The sequence below is a fragment of the Borostomias antarcticus genome (assembly GCF_949987555.1).
Source record: "Borostomias antarcticus genome assembly, chromosome: 9".
Taxonomy (NCBI): Eukaryota; Metazoa; Chordata; class Actinopteri; order Stomiiformes; family Stomiidae; genus Borostomias; species Borostomias antarcticus.
This window is the reverse complement of record NC_140242.1, coordinates 24,418,131-24,439,577: the sequence shown is the minus strand read 5'-3', so window position 1 is coordinate 24,439,577 and position 21,447 is coordinate 24,418,131. Positions and strand designations below refer to the sequence as shown.

Below are 21,447 nucleotides of genomic sequence, written 5' to 3'. Positions count from 1 at the left end.
AATTAGAATAGGGGGAATGACATTTTCAAGTTGCATACAGAGTTCCGGAAGTATAAAAAGTACATCATTGCTGGGAGGGAGGGAGAAAGGCGTTCGCGGAGGAAGTGCAGTTAAACATTTTACACACGATGCAGTTTATCAGACTAATATACAAGTATCAAATACATCTAGAGAATCACCAAAATTATTGAATTAATATGATATGTTTTAGTTATTCTCGTGCGTAAAAGGGTTAGGGTGCCTCTACAGTAGACTATATGGTTTCACGGAGGGAAGGGAGTGACAGACTGGAGAAATGCTGTTGCAATGCCATGCATCCCCGGGTTTACGAGGACCTCACAGAAGCAGGTGAATAAGGACATCATGTATTTTGTGGAGAATGTAGCTGCTCAATTCGGATGCCAACAGGGAAACGACACACTACTACTTAGAGCCATACTTTACGCACGCACTTGCCCGTCACATAAATGTGCGTAACTGACAAATGTGTACTTATTAAGGGGATGCTATATGTGCAGGTTCAAATTTGTCTCCAATATTTTTTTTCTGGTTTATGCTCACTTAACATGTGATAAGCATCCCTTCCCGTGGGGGCTCGTCATATCAAGATTTGCAACGACAGCCCCGGGGAGAATTCCACCTTGTAATGTGGCAATCACTGACAAGGTACATCCTAATTATGTAAAGCGATTTCACTTTATATGGCTTATGATCACTCAACCAAAGCGAGGAACGTGTCGACGGGATGATCAAATGCATGCAAACCCTCATTGCACACAGACTCGGCTATATGCCCCTTTGTGCGCCCTCGGCCTAGCATGGAGCAAAGTGAATATTATTTTAGTGCAGTCCAAGGGCTAACAGCGCCCGTCGAAACATTCATCATTAAATATTGGAAGGAGGGAATTGCTGCCAAATTTCAACATAGCCCATTTACAAACAGCAGTTCTAGAATTTAACAGAAGAAAAATAACCTTAAAAGGGAATTTGTAATAGTATAGCTTATTATAGGCTAATGACGATATGACTTCCATATATAGCCGATTCTCAGCAGTGATCTGCGCGCTGATGAGAGAGGCCTTGTTTTGTGAGTGAACAAGATGTGAGAACTGTTTCCATGTTGTTTAGCTTCAGGCGATCTCGGGTCTAGTTTTTTTTTGGTTGGGCTGAGTTCATAAAACGTCTGGAGAACGGCGCACTGACTCCAGAGAGTCTGTGGGTCTGAGCTCAGTCAAACGCCCCCATCGTTCTCCTCGCATGCCAAGGCGTGTTGCGTGCCTACGAATACTCCACTTCTCCGCGGCCCCAGGCTCCGTGTCTCGGCTGGGTTAATCATCTTGTCTGTATCATGTTCCCTAGACTATGCTCAAGGAATCTAGATAAGTTGAACGCGTCATGAAACATGATTGTTAAGAAATACATTAAATAAATGTCCATACCATTGTGATTTTGCAATTCGCTTTCCAAAACACAAGTGCATGCTATAATATAGCCTACGTAAATAGTTTGAGGTAGGCTAGGCCTGTAGTTTGAATCGTGTCTTATGAAAACTTGGGTGTTCCTGGTCCCTGCACGGAAAACGGACTGAAACAACATTTTCATATGTCCTTACAGGCAAGTCCCTTGTGTATCATGTGATAAGATTCAGGTAAGCCAACAATGAAAATAAGCCTGCCTCCCAGAGGATATGTCACTGTCGCTGTGCCTCTTTCACGGGGGAGAGAAGAGCATCGTAGACAAGAACGTAAATACCATACCAGTGCACAGAACATATTTTATTTAAATAACGTCTCATCAAATAAAGGAAACACTGCTAACTTAAAAAAAATAAATAGACAAAATACGATCAAAAAATGAAATAAAAGTAAATTAGAGGGTGGGACAATCAGTAGCTTAAGAGTTAAGAATGAATTTGTCTCCGAGAAAATGAAGTTAAGGCAGCAGCCTATAAAATATGTGATGATATATACAAGGACTCCAACACTTACCTTACAACAAAGCAAACAATCGTAGCGCATATGAGGAATGGGTACATGTAAAACATGTTCTCGTACAACAAAACTGAGGTTATTTTCAAAAGGCACGATACAGTTAAAAAGAGTGCTACATTTGTGACAGATATTTCTGCAATCAACTTTTCACTTGCAGGGATGATGCAAAAGTAACTTCCACGTGAAAGTCGGATAACTTTTTGCTTTGGGTATTAGTGGTTCATAAATCTTATCCATTGAAATAAACAAAATAAATAAATACAAAAATAACTGTAAAAATCTGTGTCTATGCCGACGTGAAACTCCTGGTAACCTACTATGAATTTGTCCAACATTGCGCAAAGTTCGTATGGTACAGAGGTCTGTATTGGCGCTTTGTATTTCACCAGTATCCTCCGACTTGGAGAAAAGCTGTTTTATAATATTTTAGAATATTGTCCCAGCGCTCATCAGGGCAGAGTTGTGGTGGTGCTGAACCAGCGGGCCAGCCTGAAGATGGGCTGCAGAGTTCGTTGATGAGTACCAAGAATAGTTTGCCAAGAAAGAGGGCGCAGTCGTGTTTGGAGGGCTGCTGCCCTGAGGTAAGCTGGAGTTGACATTGTTCATTCTTTGATTCTGTGGAAAATCCCAGGCGGCGGCAGGCGGAGAGTTGCAGGGAGACTCGCTGGAGGCTACATGTTGCTCGGGAGGTATTTCTCCACTTTTCCACAACTTCTTAAACTTGGAGCGGCGGTTTTGGAACCAAATCTTCACCTGGAGAAAGAGTAGGATAGTTATTGATCCAGATTTCTGCAAGTGAGACACATAGTAAAACAGCCAACAAACAAACAATCAACCAATCATTCTATAACTGATCAATCCCCAAATTTCTGAGGAAATTAAATTGTAGACTACCAAGCAAGAGTCATCTTACTGTAGCATCAGAATTCTCTAAACAACTGCACCCATTTTGAACTGCATCTCACCTGGGTTTGCGTAAGGCCCATTGAAGCGGCCAGCTCAGCCCGTTCTGGCAAAGCCAGGTACTGCGTCTTCTGGAACCTGCGCTGAAGAGCCGCCAGTTGGAAGCTTGAATAAATAGTTCTAGGTTTCCTGACCTTCTTTGGCTTTCCATTAACCATTCGGATTTCAGGCTCACTTTCTTCTTTCTCTGAGAAACACATCCAAAAACAACCAGTGGAAACTCACAGAACTCGCGTTGACAATCAGTCGTATAACAACATAATGTGATATTAGGCCTAACAGGCCTAATGTGGAGGAAGTGTAATTTACCTGCATCTGTTGGAGTTGGTGAAGAAGAACTCGATACATAAGAACCATAGGTGCCATAGGAGGAGTTGAAACCAAGGTCGTATGACTTGGTGTTGTAGGGGACGCTGCTCATGGCACCGCCATGGTACTGGTACGACCCGAGTTGGCCATACGGAGACCCAATGCAGTGGCCAGGTTGTTGGCCATTGTAGTAGCTGCTGTCCGTTGCCGTAGATACTGGTAGAGTTGGGGACTCCTGCGATTTGTGCAAGCTGTAACTGTTCGAGGTAATCTGGTTCGAATGCATATCTGTATTTAGACTGTCGAAAACTCCGGTCATCTTAATGTTGCCCAAATCGACGGGTGTGCTTTCAGCGATTCAACTGTAAAACTCCAAAAACGATAAAACGATTAAATTTCACCAAATACACAATTTTGTAAATAAAATGGTATCCTCATAAACCTTACTAAAAACGACAACGGTGTGTCTGCCTCTCAGTGGTCTGTGATTGTCTGCTGCCTCCCAGGCGAGCGCGCGGGCATTTATCGAGTGTCACGTGGGAGGCAGAGCTGGTATAAAGAAGCCAGCCAATGGCTAGGGGGCGCGCGCATATCTGACAACTCCCCAAACAGATTCTCAGCGTCCGACGAGAAAACTCGCTGCCTATGAACTCCTACAAGATTTAATCCACCCTTGTAAATGTTTCTATAACTTTTTATGTGTGATTGGTACCTTTGTTTACATTCTGATACCTCCCAAAGTCAATGGCCTGTCCACCAAGCGATTGAGGATGCGTAATTTACGCACAGGCTTATGTCACACTTTTCATATCTGACCCGGATCTATACATTTATACACATGCGCTCGTCGCTAAATTCACATGAGGTAGTCTTAGTGCGCCACCTGTCTGCTCTAAATACAACGGGGCTTACTATGCTGAACAGGATACCGACGCCACACAAGCTACATACACATACATACAGACGCACAGAAAAACACACGCTCACATGCACATACGCACACACGCTCACACACGCACACACGCTCACACACACTAAGAAAGTTTAGCACGGTGTAGTGAGCAACGTCAATGGAAGTCATTTAGGCATTCTAGCCCTGACAGATTGCTATAAAAGACTGCAATAAAAGATGTCAGTACTAAAGTATCTAACGAAATAAATGCCCAGGCACCTTCAAGTTAGAAGTCTCGCGATGCTTCTGGCCCTGCCACCCAGTCACCACTGTCTTTGGTAGGACACTAGCGCCCTCCTGTGGTGGTGGTAGTTAGAACAGTTTTCAGATTGCAGTTGCCTATCCCGAAAATGTATGGCCGTTAAAATTGATATTTAGGGCCAATCTGATTGATATTTAGGGCCAATCTGATTGATATTTAGGGGCAATCTGCCGACCAGCTTGCAGATGTCTTCACAGACATTCTCAACATGTCCCTGTCTAAAGCCATTGTACCGACCTGTTTCAAAACAGCCACAATAGTCCCAGTGCCCAAACAACGTAACACCAGCAAGCTGAATGACTACAGACCCGTGGCGCTCACCCCCATCATTGCCAAGTGTTTTGAGCGGCTGGTAATGAAGCACATCAAAGCTGTCCTCCCCCCCAACCTGGTCCAACATCAGTATGCCTACAGGGCAAACAAGTCCACAGAGGACGCTATTGCCACAGCCCTTCACAAAGCGCTGACACACCTTGACAAGACAGGCTCATATGTGAGGATGCTCTTCATAGACTACAGCTTGGCATTCAATACTATTGTCCCTAGTCTGCTGGTCAACAAACTCCTTGAGCTGGGCTTCAGTAACACCCTGTGTAAGTGAATTAAGGACTTCCTATCTGACCGCCCACAGACAGTTAGACTCGGCCCACCCCTCTCCTCCAGCAGTCTCTCAGCACCGGCGCACCACAAGGCTGCGTGCTGAGCCCATTGCTCTACTCCTACTACACATCTGACTGCATCTCTTCCCACCCCTCAAATTTGCTGATGACACAACAGTAGTGGGACCGATCTGTGATGGAGACGAGACAGCCTACAGAGATCCACAAATTGTCTGAATGGTGCAAAAACAACAATCTCACCCTGAACATCAAGAAAACTAAAGAAATAATCATCGACTTCAGACGAGTCAAAGAGGACCTCTCTCCCCTAACCATCAATGGCGAGGAGGTGGAGAGAGTATCCTGTTTTAAGTTCCTGGGGACTCGGATAACGGAGGACCTTAAATAGGAGGAAAACACCACAGCCATGATTAAGAAAGCTCAACAGCGTCTCTACTTTCTGAGGACACTCAAGAAAAACCACCTGTGTGCTGACCTGCTGAAAGTGTTCTACCAGTGCTCCATTGAGAGTACCTTGACATAATGCATCACAGCATGGTATGCGAACTGCACGGAAGCCGACAGGAAGTCCCTCCAGAGAGTCATAAAGACTGCCGAAAAAAAAAATCATCGTACTCCCCCTGCCCACTCTCGACGACATATTTAGGACCCGCTGCATACGCCAAGCAGGCAGCATCCTAAAGGACAAAGCACACCCCTCCCACCACCTCTTCCCCCTGCTCCCATCCGGGAGGCGTTATAGGGCCTTCAAAGCCTCCAGACCTCCAGGCTGAGAAACAACTTCTTTCCTATAGCTGTCATGGAGCTGAACAAACACGCCCTCTATCACCCTATGGGACTTATAAGTTATAACTCGGACTGAACGGAATATTGGTGGAAGAAATATGGGACTGTGCAATTTTCTATGTGCTCTTATATATGCTCTTATGTTGGTCTATGTGTGTAACCTCTGTGTGTGTGTGTGTGTGTGTGTGTGTGTGTGTGTGTGTGTGTGTGGCTGTGAGTAATGTTTTAGAGGAAGCTCTTACGACATTTCGTTATACTTGTATAATGACAATAAAGCTTACAATTCAATTCAATTCAATTTTACAGCATGGAAAAAAACATAGCCTAATACAAAAAATAGTAGTTTTCATGTTGTCATGTGTTGACATGGTGGTATTCCATTATTAGCTAGTATTATTTCATACCACCCTACATCCACATACCGGTTATTTCACCTCAAGATGGCAGCATGGCTGCTTGTTGAGACTTGACTAGTGTTGGCAAGTGCTACAAGAGTTTTTTTTTTCACCCCTTTCATCTGTCCCACAGGGATCAATAGTATATCATCACATTCTGCCAAAATCACCTTTTGATTATCAATCATCATCTGTTCTGTGTCAGAATGCTCAGGGATTTCATGAGTGACTGAAGTAACGCCCCGTTGCAAGACAGAGCCTACATTTCTCTCTCTCTCTCTCTCTCTCTCTCTCTCTCTCTCTCTCTCTCTCTCTCTCTCCCCTATTCTAGCCTACTGTAGTTTTCGTTCCCATAATCCCATAAGGATAAATCTACCATGTCATATTGTACACTAGTGTTGTGGAGGACATGGTCAGTTTAGTTCTTCTGGTTTCCCTGGCAGGAGCCCATCGCTCCATTCCACACATTAGGAGAGGAGGATCTGTCCATTGTTTCCAGGGATACAGGACTTCATTTCCCAGGGGCCCCAGCGGATATTGCCTGTCATAGCTCATTAGGGGTCTCCATAGTCTCCACCAGCTCCCACCATGGCCAGGCCCTCCTCAGCCAGAACAAGTCTCCCCTAGGAGCTGGAGCACTTGAACCAAGTCTGTGGTAGCCAAGTATCACTTGCTTCACAAAAGGTTGGTGAGTTATTGGAGACTATTATGGGAATGAGTTAGTACAGTAACCAAGTGTTGCGGAGGTACGTCTACTTGATTGTATGCCTGGAGTGTTGCCTTTGCCTTGATTGTTTGCGTGAGTTGTGCTACACGCACGCAGGCAGGAGTGATTGAGTTACTATGGTTACTACGAACACAAGTGGTCAGCTGGACACATTTGGAGACGCATGATAGACAGGTGTAATCGATGATGTGTCATTGAAGACAAAGTGGTGACCCCGACTCGGACTGCGAGGAATCTGGGTGTGACCCTGGATGACCAACTGTCGTTTTCCGCACATGTCACATTTGTCACACGCTCCTGCAGATTCATGCTCTACAACATCAGGAGGATTCGCCCTTTCCTCGCTGATGAAATGGCGCAGGTGCTCATCCAGGCCCTGGTCATCTCCCGCCTGGACTACTGCAAGTCCCTCCTCGCTGGGGCCCCGGCATCAGCCATTAAACCTCTGGAACTTGTCCAGAAAGCTGCTGCGTTCCCCGTTCCCTACACTGGCTCCCTGTAGCGGCTCGCATCCAGTTTAAAACTCTGGCGCTAGCCTACAGGGCAATGAAAGGAACAGCCCCCTCCTACCTCCAGGCCATGGTCAAACCCTACACCACCTCCCGACCACTACGCTCTGCTACCTGTAATGTAATGTACAGTAATGTAATGTAATGTCTTTCTGTCCACTTGTGCTAGGTGATTTAGTACTGGCTGTGGATGCTAGATTATTTAGAACATTATTTAGAACTGGGTGTGGATGCTAGGTGATTGAAAACGCAACTGCAAAGCCTCCACAGAGGCACTTTTCTATCTGACTTTTGTTGCGTGATCAATTATGTAATGTTTGTTGAAATGGTCATCTATTATCAACCTACACTATGCATCCTGTCAGTAAAGAAAGTTGGCAAAGTTGCCACAAATAGTAAAAAGATCGGCATAGTTGTTTGGCATGATGAACGTTCTAATACAATGATCATTTTACAGAGAACTGTATTTTCCACTTGCCTATAGGCTACAGGTTGAAATGTAAAAGAGCATTGAGATATTGAGACATACAGTAGCTTTCCTCATCTGATCTATGATGACTGTCTGTTTTTGTAAGTTGGTGTTTTGACTTTCACTGAGACTGTGGGCTACGTTACATGTGACAAAGAAATCTTGAAATCTCTTGAATCTTGACCAGACAAGGTTGCTGCATGGTATCCTCTGTCCTGTTCAGAGCTCTCTCTCTCTCTTTCTCTCTCTCTCTCTCTCTCTGACATCTGCTCGTCACAAATACAGCACAGTCTGTTCAAACTCACATGTTCAAACAAAACAGTGATACTTTTCACACTTTTCACACTCTAAGGGTGTGAAGAGTTAAGAGCAATCCTCTTCTTCCCCACCCACCCAATCACAGCCAGACTCTTACCCACCCATCCAATCACAGCCAAACTCTTCCCCGCCCACCCAATCACAGCCAGACTCTTACCCACCCATCCAATCACAGCCAAACTCTTCCCCGCCCACCCAATCACAGCCGGACTCATACCACGCTCTTCCCCTCCCATCGAATCACAACCAGACTCTTCCCCACCCACCCAATCACAGCCAGACTCTTCCCCACCCACCCAATCACAGCCAGACTCTTACCCACCCATCCAATCACAGCCAAACTCTTCCCCGTCCACCCAATCACAGCCAGACTCTTACCCACCCATCCAATCACAGCCAAACTCTTCCCCGCCCACCCAATCACAGCCAGACTCTTACCCACCCATCCAATCACAGCCAAACTCATCCCCGCCCACCCAATCACAGCCGGACTCATACCACGCTCTTCCCCTCCCATCGAATCACAACCAGACTCTTCCCCACCCACCCAATCACAGCCAGACTCTTCCCCACCCACCCAATCACAGCCAGACTCTTCCCCACCCACCCAATCACAGCCAGACTCATACCACGCTCCACTCCTGCCCTATCTTCACCTGCTCTGCCACTGGAGAGCTGGACACAAAACAGTTAAAACCTGTTGGGAACTAGAACTAATGGCCGTAGCTTGGCTTTCTTCTTCCGGAACAGAATTTTCCCTGGACTGATTCGAGCTCTCTGAGTTGTGAGAACTGGATTTGCGATCACACCTCCTCTCCCACACCAGGGGGAATGATGAGCCTATCAGAGCTGCTGGGGAACGCCTTCAATCATGCTAACGATTAGCCACGCCAACGCTCTGACAGCTGGCAAATTTGCCATACTGTATGTAATGTGCATACTAGGGCTAATGTAGTAGTAGTAGTAGTAGTAGTAGTAGTAGTAGTAATAATAATAATAATAATAATAATAATACATTGTTGTTGCTATTATTATTATTATTATTGTTGTTGTTGTTGTTGTTGTTACTATTATTATAGATTACATTTATATATCAGCTTTCTAAAAACCCAAGGATGCTTTACAGTGATAGACATGTCAGACAGACAACAGAGACAGACCAAAACAAAAATGAGCACATACAGTAAACCTACTAGCTAACAACTAACTAACTAACAACTAGGCCTATGTACCTTCTGAGGAGCCAACATACAGTATGGATATGTAGTCTGCTGGTGTCACAGCTACTGACAGTGTCCTGGATCTGCCTACTATATCTTTGGGTCTACTCTCTAATGTTCTCTTTGATCTGAAGCCAAATGCCCAGGCTGGAATAATAGACAGCCCTCAGGCTCCAGCCATCAAAATGGACCTTAATGGTCTCCTGGCAAACAAAGCTCTTTATGAAAACTTTCTCCTGTTAATAGGAACAACACTTTGAACAAGTGGTTCATGCTGTTGGCTCTGCTAAGCCAAAAAGCAGCTGAGGGCTGCACCGAAGGTTAAACTTAAAGGTGCTCTGTTCGATTTACTGCACTTTTGTAAAAATTAAAATAAAAAAATAATCCAATATATGCAATAAATAGGTCCAGGGGAATCATAACTATCTGTACAGAACATATAGCCAACGGTGTAGTGCCTGTGGAGCAAATGCAGAATTTCTTTTTATTATGAGCGAAGCCGCCCACTTGTTTATATCTGATACGCTGCACCACTGCCCCATCTAGTGGCCGAAAAAAATCGAACTGAGCACCTTTAAGTGAACTACACGCTCGCCTTACCATGACATAATGTCAAGCAGTTCAGAAATCAACAAATGGGAGTCCAACCTTTGCTTTACTCTCTTTGGAGAGAGATTTATTTCTTCATATGGTCGTCAACATTAAAGTCAATAATCCATAATCAATTCACAATCTTCATTCTTACAAATTGATTCCCAAAAACAGCATAAACAAATGTCATGGCACCACGCGGTACCGTTCGAAAACTGTTTACTTTCGCACCCTCTGGCACACAGAAAACTGTGACACACAGTGACATAGTAGGGTCACTGATGAATGGGTGAGGTTAAAAGGTCTGAGGAAGAGCCTTTGTGCCCAAAACGTCCCTTTACTTTTGCACTCGCTGTAAATAAATAAAAACTTTTTAATGCGAGCCATCTGGTGTGCGGAACTCTATTTTTCCTTATCTACAAGAGGTCAAAAGGTCATCATTTTTTGTCAGTGATCTAATAAAGATGAGTTGAGTCTTGAAGGAAATCGTTTTTGATGAACATAATGTGACCACTGGTCCGTAACCTTACATGTTCTCAGATTCAGACCTGATAATAAAGAGGTTCTCAATCACTTCATTACTAAATTGTTGGCCGCATGCATCTTGTTTGCCGGTTGGTGTACATGGATGTAAAGAATGTGAAGATGAAATGGGACCTTGTCCGGCACACCTACAGAAACACAACCCTGGACCCAAATGTGGTTTGTTTGGGAACCCAGGTAACCGCGGTGACCATCGCTATGTGTTTGCACTTCCGGGTAAAAGCTGCCTGCCATTCCTCTCCTCTCCTTATGCAGGCAGAGAAGGGGGTGGGGTGGGGTGGGGGGGGCATAGTTGCTCACGGAAGGTTGTCGTGAGAGTATAGTTACACCGGTTGAATTTGTTGTTCATTGTTCTAAAAACAAAGTTGTGAGAAGTTAATTTATTGAGTGGTTTTGCCATGTTCCCAGCACTGCTGAAGTGTAGAGAAACGCTATTGATGCTACAGGTGTGCAATACCATAATGTGACCTGCTCCTCACTGGTTTTGTGGAGAAAGTAGAGGATATGACTCCTATTGAGGCGCAGACGACCCCACTGTGCTTCATACAGTAACACCTGCTGCTCTTGACACTCATTCACAATGAGGAGGCAGCCAAGGTGCAGCCAGCTACATAAACCTACACAACCAATCAGTGAATACCATGTACCAGGAACAGCCAAGTGTAGAGGCAATTTAACTAAAATCCACACATTACAAGGACAAATGCAGGGCAAGAAGGGATCAGTATAGGGTAAATTTCCATCTCAGCAGGCCCAGTCAATGTATCTTTGTCAGTAAGTCTCGTTCTCGTTCCTAGCTGGACCTGTGTGTTTTGCTATCAAATCTACTCTTTGCCCTCTTTGCGGAGTCCTCGCGTGTAAGTTCCGTTCTGTGCCATTCACAGCCCATCTTGGCTATTACCAGCAACACTATAGCCTACTTATCAACATACTGTGCTAGCTGTCTAATCTCCTCACCACCGCTGCCTCCTTGTGAGGCCCCAGGTGTAAGTTTCTCCTTGTGCCAGAGCTAGCCTACACTGTATTTGCCACAGTTCATCTGTCACTTTTTCCCCCAGGTACTTTTGTTACTGCTGTACTGGCACTTGTTCTTCTCTTCTTAGTGACCCTACTGGACGAGATGACACCGCGCCCCAACGTCCCAGATTGTGCTGGATGTCTCGAGCTCAGTCATAAAATTGTGGAGTAGGAAGGTAGAATCTCCACCCCTCACTCTATACATCAGACTGAGCAACTCTTAGACACACTGGTGCCTGACCAGGTGCAGGTGCCTGACCTGGACGGCGGATGCCCGCCTCGCTATGAACCACTGATGGTGGCAGTGCTGAAGCCCTTGAGTGGGGATACGGGCCCTGGGGAGGTCCCCATGCTTGGAGCATGGCCTAAGCTGTCATGCTCCACCCCCAAGTCACTGAATCCCTGGACTGTCATCCGGCACAAGGACAGGAAGCGAGGGAGGAACTCTCCCCGTGTAGTCTCTCCACCTCCTTTAGCTATCCACCTGGAGAACACCCACGCAGGTCTGAGGAATGAGGATCCCCACCTGGGCACTCCTGGGCGCAAGAGGACCGGAAGCGTGAGCTGCCTTCTACCCTGGATCCTGCTGAGTCCCTTCCTGCGAAAATCTGATTACTTCTTGGATTTAGACTCTAACTCATATTCAAACCCAGCTAAATTCTGGGGTGCAGTGAAACTATCTAAAAACAAATCCTCTAGCTCACTGCCCTTGTGTATTCATGTGGAGGATCGTGTGATCTCTGATCCAAATGAAATTTCCTTCGCTTTTAATAAGCACTTCTCTGAGGCAGGGCGCTTATTTGATAGGTTGTATACTGGGCTGGCTCCCCTGGACGCTGACTCTGGTTGCATTCCCACTTCGGAACATGTCTCTCATTCTCCTTTCAGCCCTTTACACCCAGCGAAACTCTAGGAATCTTGCAATCCATAGATCCTAAGTGTTCTACTGGACAATCTAGATTCATTTTTTATAAAACGGGCAGCCACAGTCATTAGTGAGCCATTGTCATAATTTTTTTTATCTCTCCATTGCATCTGGTATAGTTCAGCAGGTTTGTAAATCTGCTTGAGTGGTCCCTTTGCACAAAAGGGGATGATGGGGATAAGATGGACAGCTATCGTCCTATCTCAAGGTTACCATGCCTAGCCAAAGCCAATTAAAATCCTTTCTTTCAAGTCATTCAGTTTTGAGTCCTCACCAATCTGGTTTTAGAGCTAAACATAGTACTATTTCAGCCGTCACTCTTGTCACTAATGACATAATCTCGGCATTAGACAACAGGTCTAATGTGCTGCCCTCTTTGTTGATCTTTCAAAAGCATTTGATACAGTTGATCACCAGCTGCTTTTAAACAGACTATCTAGTATTGATTTGGATAGAGATGCTTGTGATTGGTTTCAGAATTATCTGTCATCAAGGTGTCAGTGTGTGAAATCGGGTAACATCCAAGGTGTGCCCCAGGGATCGGTGTGGGTCCTGTCCTTTTCACCATCTATATTAATGCTATTCTCTCTACACTAACTGGCTGTCATGTTCATTTATATGCTGATGATACAGTTGTCTACTGTATTGCGGATACTGTTCAGGAAGTCATTGTTAATATGCAGCTTGCTTATGTTTATGTTGTTCTCTAGAGCCAGGACTATTGATTATGATCGACTCCACCTTTCAACTTCTAATGGGCTGCATATTGAGAGAGTCACAGAATAGAAATATCTTGGTTTGTGGTTGGATGATAAACTCTCTTTCAAGTTTCATGTAGATAATCTAGCCTCTAAACTGTGGCAGAAAATTGGCTTCCTGTACAGAAACCGTTCTAGCTTTCATATGTTTAGTAAGAAAAGAATTGTTCAAGCTGTTTTTCTATCAGTATTAAACTATGGTGACACTAACTATAGACATGCTTCCGTACAACCTTGAAACCCTTGGACTCTGTCTACCACTCCGCCCCCTTAGGTTTATTACGGGTGATAGATATGACACTCACCACTGTGTTCTTTATTATAAGGTGGGCTGGCCAGCTCTTTCTCTAAGGCGTAACTATCACTTGTATTTTCAAAGCCATTATTGGTAAACTTCCACCTTACATCTCGTCTCTGTTGGACTGGAGCCTTGGCACCTTCCCAGAGTTTAAGTCCATGGCTCTAGACCAACCTGTAACTCTTTATTATTATTATTATTATTATTATTATTATTATTATTATTATTATTATTGTACATTGCATTTTGTTGATTTGATTTGTGTCTATGTAAACTCGTCTTCACTGTAAATGAGGGAAACCTCAGTGCTTCACAAGTATAAATAAAGGTTTGAAATGAAATGAAACGTGTGTGCATGCATGTGCGCGTGTGTATGGGTCCGTGTGTGTGTGTGTGCGTGCATGTGTCCGTGTGTGTGTGTGAGCCCTCTCTGTAATGCCGGCAGCCCAGCTCAGTAGAGAAGAGTTTGGCTCCTGTGAGACTCTGACGCTGATGTCGTGCTGGGAGAGTTGGTGCATTCATCACCATGACAACTGGCCTCGCCCAGCCCAGGGTGGATGTTTGACCTCTGTAAAATACTTTCAGTCATATTAAGAGACACGTGGCTTATTCAACCTTAATACAATATAATAAAATGTATAGTTCTGATTCTGATTCTGATTCTGAGTTGCAGGTCTTCCAGATGATATGGTGACCAGTCTCTCCAGAAAATGTTATTATTTCGGTTCAGATGTCCCTAGAAAATGAAATACATACAGTGGCCTTGAGAATATCACCTCACACAACCCTGTTATAACCCTGTTATAAACACACCTTTATTCAAACAACATTAGCTGTGCTTTTCCTTGTCCAGTATGATTGGTCAGGAAAGCTTTGGGTATGTTCCTGTACTTGAATTGAAAATTGAAATCCTTTATTTGTCCCTGTGGGGAAATTCAGGAGTCAGAACAGGAACAGAAAAGCATAGAATAAGAAAGCATGTCAATGCTGAGGAAAGCCTTGTGGCTGAAACGTCTGTTGTCTGTCTGCCCGTGCCATGTCAAAGTAAAACTGAACATACCCATGAGTGCTGGTACCTTTGCTATTTGAACAGAACTTTTCTAGACCATGTGCCCGGTAAGATGCTGTTTTTTTTAGTTGTTGAGTCGTGCTCGCACCCTCTTTGACCTTTACTGAGAAGCCCCCGGCGACATGGCGTCCATTACTGCAAAAAGGGACGATATGCTTCCTGCTCTTACAGGAAAGGTTTGAAGTCTGTCAGAGCTGTCAGTGGTGGGCTGTCCGCATGCATGGCTGCTGGCTTCTCCCCTGAGGAGAGGTTTTCTATAACAACAATAGCTTCAATAGCAAGCTGCAGCACAATAACAAGGGGAAGGAAGTCTTCACACTGCAACTAAACATATATTTAGGTGCCCATCTGAAGATTAGACCTTGTGCAAGAACGTATATTTACACAGGGTCCCAGCGGTGCGTTCAACTGACTAAGTATTTTTTATTCCAAAGTTATTTACAAACAGTGTATGTATGTATGTATGTATGTATGTATGTATGTATGTATGTATGTATGTATGTATGTATGTATGTATGTATGTATGTATGTGTATGTATGTATGTATGTATGTATGTATGTATGTATGTATGTATGTATGTATGAATGATTATACTGACTATCAACTGACTAAGTATTTTTTATTCCAAAGTTATTTACAAACAGTGTATGTATGTATGTATGTATGTATGTATGTATGTATGTATGTATGTATGTATGTATGTATGTATGTATGAATGATTATACATGTTGATACAAAAATACATTTTTACACATTTTTATACATTGAAGAAAGTACCGAATTGAGTTTTTTTTTATCTGACAGTGAACCATTAAATATTATGATAGAACAACCTGCAAACACAGAGCGAAAAGTCTCAAACTGAACTGAGGGAACATAATCCTGCAGTCTGCAGGACAACAAAGGGGAGTCCCCCAGAATTCTCTGTGTCATCTGCAGGACCTGCCGGGGCTGTGAGGTCTCGCTCCCCTCATTGTTGATGCAGAGGAACCCCCCACCCCCGCCCCACCCAGGAGTCATAAATGGAGGCAGTCCTTTGTGAGGTGTGTGAGAGGGGGGGGGGCAGGGCAGATTTACTGTGACGGTCCTTTCTACAAAGAAGAGCCATGCCACTGTCACAACAGAGCCAGATCAGGACCTCCCCTTTCACACAATGTGATTTAACACCACACTTCACACAGCCCACGGGGGCACACGGAACTCATACACTGAGCCAGGGCTTTCCACTGGAGCTTTCAGCCTCACTCCTAAAGTCCATGCAAGCACTAGAGAACAGTGAAAAGGCTTTGTGATCTGTTTTAGCCTGCCACTTTCCTGTGCAGAAGCCATTCATTTTACAAAGACACTGTTTGGCTTATGCTGTTGTATTACAATTTAATAACAGTATTACAATATAATACAGCGTTGTATTATCATTTGTCACATTGTTTTTACCTCCACCTCAGTGACAGCGCAGAGCGAGAGGTCATGTTTTCGGTGGTGTATGTTGGTTTGTTGGTTCGTCTGTTAGCAGGATTACCCAAAAGCTACTGAACCAATTTTCATGAAACTCAGTGGAGCGGTGTAGCATGGGCCATCTTAGAACCCAATTTGGAGCAGATCCGAATCACAGGGTGGGTCCACGAGCTGCCCAGACATGGCTGGCCATTCACCTCCATTCATTTTTGGGAGTTTCATTTTAATTTATTCACTTTCATTTATTGTCAGTGGGAGGAATTGAAATGGCCACATCTTGACATGGGAAGTTCACAGAGACAGGGAGCTCTTAGCCTAAGCAATGCAATGCTGTGCACAGTGCCAAGAAATGCATTCATGGGCGTTGGTCTGTGCTCTCCAAACTATATTACAGAGACGAATGGGTTGTAGTGTCACCTTGGTTTCAGATTGTGCTCTTTTAACTTCATGGTGAATGAGACAGATTCTCCGTAAAGCTAAGAAGAGTGCAGCCTGAGTTGCAGATGCATTAGAATGATAAATCTGTCCACACTGTGACCTGACATGCAAGGAGTCCAGTGATCTCCTGAACCTGGATGTAATTAGATCCCGTGTGTAATCACTGTGACCTGAGATCTCCTTTCATGCGCCCATGCATGCGTAGTGAACTATGAGGGTGGCTGAGGCACAAATTCAACTCTGATGTCATTAATGAGAATATAAATGGCACTTGAAAGCCCTCTCTGATCTAACGTCCCACCTCCTCATAGAGATACCTGGTAGAGATCTGGAGAGACAGTAAGACAACAGGGATATGATGAAAGAGGTGAACAGATGGAGGCGTAGTGCCGATAGCTCACCCAGTAGTACTCAGAGGTCTGATGGAGCATCTGTCCTTGCATTGCATTGCAGTGACCAGCGTGGCTCGACGCTGTTACAGCAGCTGGCTGCAGGCCTGTGACAGAGCTAGAGAGCTATGCCTGCTGTGTGGTTTGGGCCCAAGCGCCCAGCCTCTCCGCTAACGTGGGGCTTTAGTTTCCTCCTCTAGACAGGTTTTGATTTCATCCTGGTGAAACTGAAGGAGCCAGACAGCCACCAATCCCAACAGGGGCACAGGGGTTTGGGTTATATAGGTCTGCAGAAGCCCAGCACTGCTAGTATGAAGGTATCATAACACTATAGTAAAATGTGGTCGCAAAAACGTATTCTGATGTTTCATGTTTCCAGAACCAAGATCTTTGTATTTGTGAGAGTTAGGAAGTCCATACAGCAAGACAGTTTCTGTACAGACATTTCCTTGAGAGTTTGATTGAATTCTAGACAAAATATCAAAATAACATTGAGAGTAAAACATTTACCAATAAACAGTAAGTAATTGATTTAGTTAAAGTTTAGTTTAAAGCTACCACGGTATCATTCATGAGCACACCTGTTTTTAGACTTTCTCTGACACTTTGCACAAGATTTAAAAAAAAGAAAAAAAAAGCTTTTACCAGCCTCACATCCTTCCCCTGGGTAAAAACAACAAAAAGATATGCACACTTGGAGGCATGATATACACACTGACGCTGGCAGTATTCCCTTAAGATGTACCAAACATTCTGACAAGAACATTTTAGCAGCTTTTGGTTTATTTGTGGTCAAACATTTTCACAAACATGAAACATTTTCACACAGGAAGGTATATAGTTAAAGTAGGCGTACACCAGTCTTCATCCACACTTCCAGCTGTTATTTACAGAAAAAAATAGAATCGGATTTGATGAAAATGAGTTTGCTTGTCATCAATTCAGCATGGACAGTTGAGAGAATGTGGAACAAGGAGCCAGTGACTCATCATGCCTGCTACCAACGATGAGCCAAATCGATCTGCATGGTGAAGAGAAGCTTGGACTGATCACTGGAAGCTCTTGCCATTAAGTGATGAAAGCCTCTCAATTTTGAATAGCCATGGGTCTAGCCCGGGAAACACACTTATCAATGGTTTGGAACTTAAATCAGAGAATCCTATTTTTGCTCATACAAATGGTAGAGCTAATCTCTGAAGAAAGGGTTCCTCACCTGTGGAGGCCCACCTGTACCCCTGCTCATTATCCACCCCTCTCAAATTTCTCTGTCCTCATTGATCTAGGACAATACCAGGCTCGCCAAGCTGACCTGTACTGAGGGCTCATATTACAGACCCACCCAGGGCAATAGTGGACATGAAAGCCATGGCCGTCCATGCTGCTGGTGAGGTGTCTATGCTTCTGCAGGGAGGTTACACCTAGTGCCTCAATAGGCGATGATGTTCTCCATGCTGTAAAGATGTTTTATATAGCACTACCTCTTGCTTCATTCTCTCAAAAAGAGCTCCAGTCTCAGTCCCTCCCATTTTGCATGAGATCTACATGCTTGTCTTACTTGATGCCTTATTATTTCTGAGAAAATGCATGAGAAAGAACCCAGCACCCCCACATCACCCTGGGTGACTCCACACTCTGTGGAATCCTTCTAGGCACCATCCTCACCCAGGACCCTACCTGGGAGCTGAACATCAGCTGCCTCACTAAGAAGGCACAGCAGAGGATGTACTTAATGAGGCAGCTGAAGAAGATCAACCTGCCAAAGCCAATGATCGTACTCTTCTACACCTCCATCATGGAGTCCATCCTCACCTTCTCCATCACTATCTGGTACGCTGCTGCCACTGCCAAAGACAAAGCCAGACTGCAGTCAATGTGTCATCTGTTCTGCTGAGAGGATGATTGGCTGCAACCTGCCATTCCTCCAGGATCTACACGCCTCCAGGGCCCTGAAGCAGACAGGAAAGATTGTGGCTGCCCCCTCCCACCCCAGACACAAACTCTTTGAACCACTCCCCCTCCTGCAGAGGCTGCGGTCCATCAGGGACAAAATCTCACAGCATAAGAACAGTTTATTTTCGACTGCAACTAGCCTCATCAATAAGGCACAAGATCCCCACTGAGACGGTTCTATTTTGTACATTCTTATAGAATGTATTGTATATTGTATTGTATAGTACTGTATTTGCCATTTCATGATTATTATTGTATCATTATTATATTTTGCACTGTCTTGTCTTGTTCTTGCACTGTGTTTATTGTCATGCACCAACATACCAAAGTTAATTCCTTATATGTGTAAACCTACTTGGCAAAATAAATCTGATTCTGATTCTGAGATTAAAGAGATCCAAATGTATTGATGATGGTATCTATCTACTAAGAAGTGTTCATTTCTTCAACCCATTCAATTGTGAGCATGTAATCCTATATCAATCACATTTACATTTCCCTTAGGGGATTAATAATGAGTCATCTTTTTCCATCCATCCATCCATCCATCCATCCATCTATCTATCTATCTATCTATCTATCTATCTATCTATCTATCTATCTATCTATCTATCTATCTATCTATCTATCTATCTATCTATCTATCTATCTATCTATCTATCTATCTATCTATCTATCTATCTATCTATCTATATATAAATACTGATAGACAGGCTGTACATTCAACTGAGCCTTCCTTTTCATTTGATAAAGAATAACTATTCTAACACATATTGAGTGAATTGTGACCTGAGAAATATACACGTACCTGTACAATGTACTGTGTACTGTACTAAACTCTCTACTTTATGAGATAAGTAGATTAAAACAGTGAAGAGACGTGTCCTTTGGCTCTGGTCTTGTGATCTTCATAACTGAAATCTCCCTATATGTTCTGACACATCTCTGCTGTACCCACCCATCACAGCTGCCACTCACATACCCCACGATGGCACCTCCCAAGCCATCTGCAGAAATTAAGAATGTGTTACAGTATTTGCTTACTTTTACTCTATCCCTCTCCCTCTCTCTCCCCCTCCTTCTATCTCTCTCCTTCTCTCTCCTTCTCTCTCTACTTCTCTCTTTCTGTAAGCCTTGCTGAAATGGGGGCAGATTTAGCTTTGAAGTCTTGACAATGCTCACCTTGTTTTGTGCTCGTGCAGGTCAGTTCACACTGTAAAAATCATACACACATGACCAAACGTGGGCTACTGGGTCGAGTCAGAAACATGGATAAATTCCTGGGTACCATTCACACCAGAAACAAATAGAGGGGAAAATGTGTATGTCTGTCCATGTACCCTATGCTCTACAGGGGCTCTGGTCTCTGGAGCAGTTCTCCTGAGGGTTTAGATACACTTATCAGTCATGTTTTTCCCACAGGATATGCCGACAGACTGTTAACCTCTTTTGTCCAGCAAAGAGGCAGACTAATGCCCACACTTTGACTCAGCCTCCTCCCAACAGTGGTCTTATTCACAGCTGTGCCCTCTGTGGTTCAGATGACAGGCTGCCCTTTAGAATGCGCTATCCTGGCGGTCATCTGTCCCACAGTGACTCATTCAATTGTTCCATGTTCCTAGCATGTTTTGGAAGAGAACAGAGGGGGTGTGCCATGGTGATGGAACGTTTCCCCTGTGTGAGATGAATGGCGTTTCCTCCACCTTTACTCGCAGTATCTCAACAATGAAAATGTTGGTCAGAGCGGCCATCTAATGATTTTGCGATGATTATTAATTCATGCCTACATGGGTGGTTGCCCGCCAGGTGTTGGTAATGAGAATATACATTAATATTTTAGACACCATTTATGTCCGGATGAGAGCAACTACATGTCTGGACCAAGCAGGGTCCAGTGATTGATATATAGACTACTATACAGTTCATAGTGATTGATATATAGGCTACTATAGCTACAGTTCATAGCATCTCCCTGTCTCAATATTGTCTTATTCTCCCTGACCAAAGATCGTTAAAATCAACAAGGTATCCTTCGCATTCCAGGAGGTTTCTACTGAATCATGGAATTTGAGAAGTTCCATTCCTTGCAGCTTAGTGAACACAAAGAGGCGCGAGCAGTGGTCAGCGCACCAGTGTGCCAGTCCTGCCCATCTCCTTTGTCTGCCTGGATTTGGGAGGTTCATCTGTCCAGCTGATTAGCGTCACAGTTGACCTGCTGTCCATCTATGCTACATCCGATAGCCTACTGTCCCAGCCCCAGACACCACTCCATTCCTCTGTCATTACACAGCCTAGTAACTGAACTAACTGAATTCTTTTCCAAGGCATATGAGGCAACCGAGGAAACAACGGTTTGGGCACATCACCACTCAGGCCTACATTTATTAATAAGTTATCTCTTCACCTTAAAATGATAATGTCAGAGAAGCCAGATATTTGGTATTGATGGGCAGGCATGGCAGGTTTGAGTGACTATAGTGCTGTTGGTTTTG

The 21,447-nt window shown here is 44.2% G+C and overlaps 1 protein-coding gene across 1 annotated transcript; it reads right to left on the bottom strand.

Moving 5' to 3' along the window:
• Positions 1 to 2,417: 2,417 nt before the first annotated feature.
• Positions 2,418 to 3,582, bottom strand: dlx2a (distal-less homeobox 2a; the record flags this gene model as incomplete). The annotated part of the gene is made up of 3 exons (XM_084443268.1): positions 2,418 to 2,744; positions 2,957 to 3,141; positions 3,264 to 3,582. 3 exons carry the CDS (start codon positions 3,580 to 3,582, stop codon positions 2,418 to 2,420), a joined length of 831 nt encoding a protein of 276 aa, XP_084299394.1.
• Positions 3,583 to 21,447: the final 17,865 nt, after the last annotated feature.